General features: G+C 40.6%; 1 protein-coding gene across 1 annotated transcript; it reads left to right on the forward strand.

Annotated features, from left to right (window-relative positions):
* Positions 1–145: 145 nt before the first annotated feature.
* On the forward strand, positions 146–8,668 carry gpr161a (G protein-coupled receptor 161a). The gene is given in 7 exon segments (XM_018702431.2): positions 146–1,256; positions 2,157–2,544; positions 4,105–4,826; positions 5,357–5,464; positions 5,857–5,982; positions 6,151–6,188; positions 6,190–8,668. Coding segments are annotated over 6 exon segments (1,578 nt in total). The 5' UTR covers positions 146–1,256; positions 2,157–2,200; the 3' UTR covers positions 6,430–8,668.
* Positions 8,669–8,765: the final 97 nt, after the last annotated feature.

An 8,765-nucleotide genomic window follows, 5' to 3' on the forward strand; every position in this document is an offset into this window, starting at 1 on the left:
TACAGTACTCCAGATTTTTTATCTGTTGAACCAGTAGTGGTTCAAGAGCTACACTCCAGAGGGCAAGATCGGCCTTAGCTGCTGTTCCTGCTTTTTATTCCTGTTATCCACGCTTACTTCTACTTCTGTAAGAGATTGAGCTCAACACACTACTACTCATGAGAGCACGAAAGTAATAAAAGTAATAAAACGTATCCACCAATTTATAAAGTGAGAAAACACAAACTCATTGCAAATAAAAAAAAACAGTGTCTCTACACTGTGTAATATTGAGTTATATAAAGAGCAGTTTATTTTATTTTCTCCACCTCATTTATATCACCTTCCTGCTGAGATGAGCATAAAGTTAACTTAGCACTTCTTTAAAACAGTTTCAATAAAATCCAATCATTATAACCTTCATGCATGACTGTTGTTGGTATTAGACTGCATTCATTTTAGCTGGAGGTACCTGACAAACTGCCATCTTCATCAGGTAACGTTTGAGTTTTACTGTAGTTACATTTTTTCTGTAAAAGCTGCCCACGTGTTGTCAAATTGATGGAATTAATTTGCATGGTATTTTTTTATTGCAGTACATTGAGGACCACTATAATCTCCATGTTCTTCTGTCTACCCTTAGTAGATCTCCGGACTTTGATTAGTGGTGTAACATGCAGGCGAACTGCGCCACCAAGCGGACGGAGTCGGTATCGTCCCGGTTCTTATTGGATAACGGAAGATGACGAGTTTGTGCGGGAAGCTTTGATCCATGTGGGTGGTCCAGCCGGATGAAAATGATGCTTCATTCACAAATAGCTTGATACCAAAGAAACACATGGTGTGGCTTTTGTAAACATGAGTACTATAGTCTTCACGACCCGAAACGAGATTAAATGCACTTTTAAGATTTTTTCAGCGCACCCAGTGTCGTGATGATTAAAAAGCACACACATTACATGCACTACCATAAGAATCTACAGGCGAAATAAGTGCCACAATGTCTCCATGAGAACAAGGCAGTTCCCCTCCGAGACCACCCACACACCGGAGGACTGTGCTGGGAGAGGGAGCTGAAGCGGAGGTGGGAGGAGGACGCCATTGCAGCCGCAGCTGGCCGTCTGTGATTCGGCACAGAAGTTACCAAACTTCACAGTGTCCAGACGTCTTTCAAGGGGATTTTCTAGATTTTTTTTAGCGCGACAACAGACAACTAAGATGGACTTTTTGTCACCTCAGGGGAGAAAATGTGGAGCCACGGAGCCGAGCCAAAGCAGGTAAAGAAGGGATAAGTGGTCGTGTTTTTTTAGGGGGGACAATGGGAGAAAGTTTCAGCTAACCCAGGCTAACTAAGGGTTGTTGTTTTAGCTAGCGTTAGTGCTAGTGAGCAGTGACCACAGTGCGGCAACCTCTGTGCACGTATATAAAGTTTATATTTGTTAGCGATGAGTTGTACACAAGGCAACGATGTAGGTAAACACCGTGTTTAAAGCTGACTTTTACTACCATCCTCTTGGTCTTAAAAGTTAACTTAAACCGTGCTAAGAGATAACAACAGATCTGCTGCAAAATAATGTAAACTAACGTGGCTAGCGTTCATGTTGCACACATTATTTGGCTAAAACTTGAAAACTGACCACAGGCGAGTTAACAGTGAGGATTTGTCCCAGGCCCCTGAGTTTGGTGTGAAGGCTGTAAATAAGTAGTGTTTACATGTCCTGTGCTTAACTGAATTCCTGAGGATGGTTAAAATTTAAACCAGTGCCAGTACTCAGACCTTTCACTAAGTAAAAGTGATAATCCTGCAGGCAAAACTTACTAAGTACAGAAACATTATCTGCAGCTATGCTTGAAATATTAGTTATTAGAGTTGCACGAAGTAGTTGATAAATTGATTAGTCGATTGACAGACAATTAATCGCCAATTAGTTTGATAATTGAGCTGTCTCAGTTATTTTTCAAGCAAATGAGACAAATGTTCCCTCGTTCCTGTCTCTCAAATGTGACATGACGTAAACAAAATGCTTAATAGAGAAAATAATAAGCAGATTAGAAAATAATCAGTCTTATATGACACATGATTTTTGTGCAAACTATCAGGTGTGGTATTTTAGCAGTTCTTTCTTTGTAATATCCTTTTGTTAATTTTTTTTGCTCTGTGTCTTGCTCCTCAGCAGTGTCCCACCATTCCTTCACCTGTCCGGGGGTCCAGTCTCTCACCATGAACATCAGTAGGAACTGCACCACGGTGGGGAATGGCGAGGGTCTGGCTGCCCTGGAGTCAGTCTCCATCGTGACCATCACACTCCTTGCCTGCCTGGGGAACCTCTTGGTTGTGGCCACCCTTTATCGCAGGCCTTATCTGCTCACGCCCAGCAACAAGTTTGTGTTCAGCTTGACCCTGTCTAACCTGTTGCTATCCATGCTGGTGCTGCCGTTCGTGGCCGTGAGCTCGGCAAAGAGGGAGTGGGTGTTTGGGGTGGTGTGGTGTAACTTCACCGCACTGCTCTATCTGCTCATCAGCTCTGCTAGCATGCTCACCCTTGGAGCCATCGCCATTGACAGGTTAGTGCTGAATAATGACTGAAGGTGCTTGGACATCTTGTCGAATAACAATAAGTGAACGTTTTGTCTTTAAACCTGCATTAATAGATTTCCTTTTGGCCACTTGGGTGCAGACTAAGAAGCTGTAACATTAACATCATCACCATATAAAGTTGATATGGTTGATTTTTTTTTTTTTTTTTTTCAGATTTTGGGAGCAACACATTTTTTTTGCTGATAATTACAAAGTATTTCCGCATTTTGATAATGTTGTTGTTAATCAAGTCTCCTCAGTGAATAAGATATTTGACTGCTATTCCTTTTTGAGGAAGAAACATGTTCACAAACTTGAAGTGTGTGTGTGTGTGTGTTTCCCTTTAACGTCAGTCTGTAGCCTTGTAAATAAGATTAGTTAACCACACACTTAGACTGTGGTATTTTTCTGGAGATTTTCCCAGCTCAAGTGACGAGCGTTAGACTGGCTGACACAAAGTAATTCCAAATCTGCTGAGCTGAGATTATTCCCATTGATTTTTATTTTTAGAAATAAGGAACTGATACACAAATGAAACCGCCTACATGCCCTTAGCTAACCAGCTAACTACTGATTTCTAATACTGAGGCACATTTTAATTCAGTAAATAAAAACTTCAGTTCATTCTACCAACCAAAATGTCTCTTGACTCATGTATCAAAAACGTAATGAAAGTTGGAATCCAGTGTCTGAATAAATTCTTAGGTTTCTTTGCTCATTAATTGATCATATATTTAATGTGTGAAATAATAATTTGTTGATTTAAGACTGTGTTTTATTTAGGCAAAGCTCTTTTATGGCATCTTTGTATTAAGACAAAATTAAACACTGACTGGGAAACATGACTTAATTTTTTTCTCAATTTAGAAAAGGAGAAAATGTCTATATTTCTGATGATGTGATATATCAAAATATAAAATGTGTGCCATGTTATCATTACTGTATTTAGGGTATCATATTGGCACCAACATCCAACACTTTTTTATACTATACCCAGTCCTATTAATAAATTGTGCCATAAAAGAAAACAAATGTCAACAATCTTTAATTTGATTAACCCTTGAAGTTGTTTATCATGTAAAAATAGGCCAACTAAACATTTTCTTGTTGCAGGATTTTCTGATTTCTTAGTTTTATATCATTTTATATCAATTGATACATTACTTAAAGTTTGTTGGAATAACATTTTATGCCATTTAGTTAAATTAAATTGAGTAATTGAGTTAAGTAGTCAGGGGTCCCGGAGGGCTCTAAAATGTAGTTACTAAGACTTACTGTAAATTTTCTCTGCAGCATACAGTCCTCACTGTTCTCACTGCTGTCCTAATTACTCTGAGCACCTTTGGGAATTTTTGATTACAGTGCATGTTTTTGTTCTCCCACCAAGCCCCCCTCATTCTGCTCTGTTTGCAGGGGTGTCAGCCTTTAGTTTCTGAATCACACTCTCAAATCTGAGCAGCCTCTGTGTTACACAAGTTCCCTTGAGAAAGGTGTTAAGTTTCCCTTCTTGATGGTTTCCTCACTTCTTTCCTCTCTTGTTGCAACAGGTACTACGCAGTGCTTTACCCGATGATCTACCCCATGAAGATCACAGGAAACCGCGCGGTCGTGGTCATCGCCTATGTGTGGTTACACTCTCTGGTGGGCTGTTTGCCTCCTCTGTTCGGCTGGTCCTCCTTCGAGTTCGACTGCTTCAAGTGGACCTGTGTCGCATCTTGGCACAGAGAGCCGAGCTACACGGCCTTCTGGGTCACCTGGTGCATCCTCCCCCCCTTCCTCATCATGCTAGCCTGTTACGGTGTCATTTTCCGCGTTGCCCGCATGAAAGCTCGCAAAGTACACTGTGGGACTGTCGTCGTTGCTCAGGACGACTCCTCTGGCGCTCAGAGGAACGGACGCAAGAACTCGAGTACCTCAACTTCCTCTAATGGAAGCCGGCGGAGCCTTGTGTACGCAGGAAGCCAGTGCAAGGCCTTTGTCACCATCTTAGTGGTGATAGGCACCTTCCTCATGACCTGGGGGCCGTATGTCGGTGTGGTGTGCACCGAGGCTTTGTGGGGACAGGGGAGTGTTTCTCAGGGGCTGGAGACTCTGGTAGCATGGCTTTCCTTCTGCAGCGCCGTGTGCCACCCACTTATCTATGGTCTGTGGAATAAAACAGTGAGAAAGGAGCTGCTGGGGATGTGCTTTGGAGACCGCTACTACAGAGAGTCATTCGCTACTCGGCAAAGAACGTCCCGACTCTTCAGCATCTCCAACAGAATCACAGGTGGGAGAGTTGTACATGTGCAGAGCAGTATGAATGAGAATGTTGGCATTTCCTCTTAATGTGGACTTCTTTATGTTAACATATCAAATCATAGACCAAAAATCTGAATCAGCTTTATTGGCAAAGCATGTTTACACATTAAAGGAATGTGGCTTTCAATGTGCATGCACACAGTGCTAAGAAAACACAGGGCTGCAGCTAACAATTGTTTTCATTATTAATTAATCTGCTGCTAATTTTCTTTATTAATTTCTCTATAAGATATAATTTCCCTAAACACAGGACATTGTGTTCAGAGTGCTTGTTTTGCTCAACAGACAATCCAAAAAGCAGAAACATTCAGCTTACAATCAGACTGGGTTGGTTTTCTAAAAACGATAAATGTGTGTAAATTATGTATATATGTGTGTTTAAATGTTTTTGTACTGTATACACAGTCTGCGTAGATCAACAGCCCTGTGTTGTCGTGATTTTGTGTGTTGCATTGATGTATAACGTCATGTGACAAAAACTCACTTGTGCCCTTTCAGACTTGGGTATGTCCCCGCACCTGACTGCCATGCTCGCGGGTGGAGGGCATCTGTTGGCCCCTGGGAGCAGCACAGGAGATACTGGCTTCAGTTTCACTCAGGACTCATGTAAGTGTTGCACACAGGAAGCAGAGGGATTTAGTGAAAGACTCCATCCTGCTTTTTAAAACTTGAATGTTTATCTTGACTTGAACGTAAAATGGAGATAAAGTTGTAAACATGAGGTTTGACAGGCTGGCAGATGGTCTCTTTTGCGTCATACTCCCTCAGCTTTATTACAGGCAGCCTCACATTCCTGTCTCACAGCTCATGCTTTCATTTGAGGATTACGTAGACAGGGCAAGTAATGTCATGTGTAACACAAAGAGACGTCTGATTATTCAAGTCATCTGTGTATTTTCCTGGCAATTAGTACTAGGAAGATGATTTTTCCCTGTATGTTTTTGAGTTTTTTGTGAGGCACTTTTTTCAGTTCACCAGGATTTTTGTTTCCTCTGCAGGCACAGACGTGATGCTGCTGGATAACTTCTCTACTGACGGCTCCTCGCACCCACAGCAGCACGGGAATCCGCCCGGGAAGAGGAGGAGCTCGGTCACCTTTGAAGATCAGGTGGAGCATTCCAAAGGTATCTATCATTTCCCCACTCCACAGAAGATTAGAGAGGAGGGAGCCCACTTCATACTCACTGATGGTTTGAAAGATTAGTTTATGGTCAACAAGCTACCAAACACTAAATTTGTTTACTGTAGCATTTGTCTAACGTACCTCACAAATAATTCATTTTTCTCCTCAGCTGAAAACACCAACACATCCTCAGTCCAAGTCCACGCAGGAGGTGCACAAATCCCTCGACACGTTTGCCTCCTGCCTGGCGAAGGCTATAGAGAGTGATGCTAAGCTCACTCTGTTTGGGGAGGGTCTGGCTCTCCCGGGAGGACTGTTCACAATGAGGTCAGCACCGAGACCCAGATACCTGGACGGTCAGAGACTGAGGCTGGAGAGTATCGATGAAGGGATTGTCAAAGACGACAGAGAGGAGGAGGAGCAGGATGTGGAGGAGAAACCAGCCTGAACACAGGTGATCCGGTAACTTGTTGGACACGCTTATACAATACTCTGTTTATTATTAGTGAACTTTAAGGGTTTCGCACCCTTTACACTATAATATGTGACCTTTCAGAGTGGAGCTTGTCCTGCTCTGTGGTACAGATTATGAAGTCTCACTACATATAGGTACCCCATACTTGAAGAAACAGGAAGAGGCACATTATTCATTCCACTATGTTGGACCACACCAAGAGCACACCATCAGTGTCTTTGTAAGCTTTTTTTTATGGATTAATGTAATCAAGTAGGAGACCTTAACTACTGTAACCTAAATGGTGTGATTGTTGTAGTAAATTGTATACTGCTATATATTACTGTTATTATACGTCCTCAGAAATGACACATGCCTCATGAGGGCTGGGCAGTATGAAAGAATACAGTAATTTCCATCTTCTTAAAGGACTCGCAACATTCAGATCCATTTAAAACCTCTTTTTAATTACATTAAGAAAACTATGTTTCAAGCTTAGATTCTCTGTTGTTCAGGCACAGATGAAGAGCCAATTTGTGCTTGTACTGCACATCAGTGTTGTCATATACGCAGGTGTTTCTACTTGGATAGACCTGTTTACTGGACTGTGAGGGTGTGTACAGACTGGTGCACCTCATAGTGAGAGAAGAGTCAGTCTTAATTATGACTCCAGGTAATTTCCAGCATTATTTATGCTAATAAAGAGGACATTTTAAAAGGAGCAGATAACAGAGTTGCGAATCCTTTGGGAGATAAAAATAAATTGTTTTCTTGTTTGGATTGGGAACATGGACACAATAGGTTTGTCTGTTTTTAAAGCTTACTAAACAGTTACCAGAGGGCCTTTTTCTGACACTGACTGTAGATACAAAGCTTGTTTACACGTGGAAAACTCTGCTCAGCTGTTGTAATTCTGATTGTCACAACATTGCACAGCTATTTCTTATTTGTCGCCATCACTCTGTATTTTTTAAATCTCTCTGAAGAAATTTTACCAATGAAAACATCTTTTTACTGAAGCAAAGTAATTAGAACAGAGCCATCATTGTTGTTGTTGTTGTTAGTAACACCTGTGGTTTTCCTACTATGACACCTCTTAACGTTGGCTGCATAGTCCTGCAACTAAGGTTTATTTAATTTGATAAATTTTATTGTACCATTGTACCATTAATTGTTTTTTCAAAGCCCCAGTATCGTCCATTTATTATCAAAGCATCAAATATTTACATCTAAGAATAACTATCACATTTTTGGTATTCTTGCCCAAAAAATGACAAGTAATTAGTTGATTATCAAAGTAGCTGATGAGTAATTATCTGTCCATCGATTAACTGATTAATCGACTAATCATTGCAGCACCGTTAAATTGGCTGTAGGTATTATTACGTTGATCAGAGTTAGTACAGTTATTCAGTATGTCTGTGTATTGCCCAGCCCTGAGCTTCACCACATGAACAGAATTTGTGGGCCAACATTTTGTAGCATTAGTGAGGTACGGAAAGAGTGAGGTGTAGGTACCTGCAGTAACCACAGGTGTATTAGAAACAGGGACAGCTCTGACACTTGGTGATTATTGGACATGCACAGTAATTGCACTTGAACATACAGAGTGTATTTGTTCTTACAGAGACCACTCTCATTTTGTGGTGAATATTACTGTTTGGTCAGTGTTTCTGCAAACTGGCAAACCAGTATAACAGCAGTGACATAGTGGAGAACAAATAAGGTAACAAGAAAAAAAAAGTACTTCAAGATTGTTATATTAATGAAAATGCATTGGCAAGGGCCCACATTTCATAATATTGTGGACATAATGGGCAGTGCAAAGTGATCATGTTGAAAAGTAATCACTGTATGTTGCTCTATTGGTCAGTGAAAGTCAACTCACTGAAGGAGAAATTGTGTTCAGTGTCAAACTGGAGGACAAGTTCTGTCTTAAGGAAAAAAAAAATGGTTGTTAACTATAAATGTATCGTATTAATTTGGTGGTACGTATGGCTTACCTCAGTTTACACTCCCAGCATTTCCTTTACTGTGTAGAGCACAGCTCAGCTTCAGTCTTACCTCAAATTTTCATATTATGTTTGAACAGGAACTACTTTTGTAAGAAAAAGCTGTACACCTGAGAAGTGATGTAACCTTTTGATTTTCACTATACAGTAACTATTAATACCAATATTTGCATTTAAGTTTTGTATCAAGATTGTTCTATTAAAAGTTTTTTTACATAAAATCTTCAGAACAAACTGTTGTGCTTCTTATGTGCTGCTGTGATTTTTAAAAAAGTTACCAAGGTGTCTGCAAGTTTTAAAAAAAAAATCTTTGAAAGC

Source organism: Lates calcarifer, linkage group LG1, assembly GCF_001640805.2.
Source record: "Lates calcarifer isolate ASB-BC8 linkage group LG1, TLL_Latcal_v3, whole genome shotgun sequence".
In the NCBI taxonomy this organism is placed as follows: domain Eukaryota; kingdom Metazoa; phylum Chordata; class Actinopteri; family Centropomidae; genus Lates; species Lates calcarifer.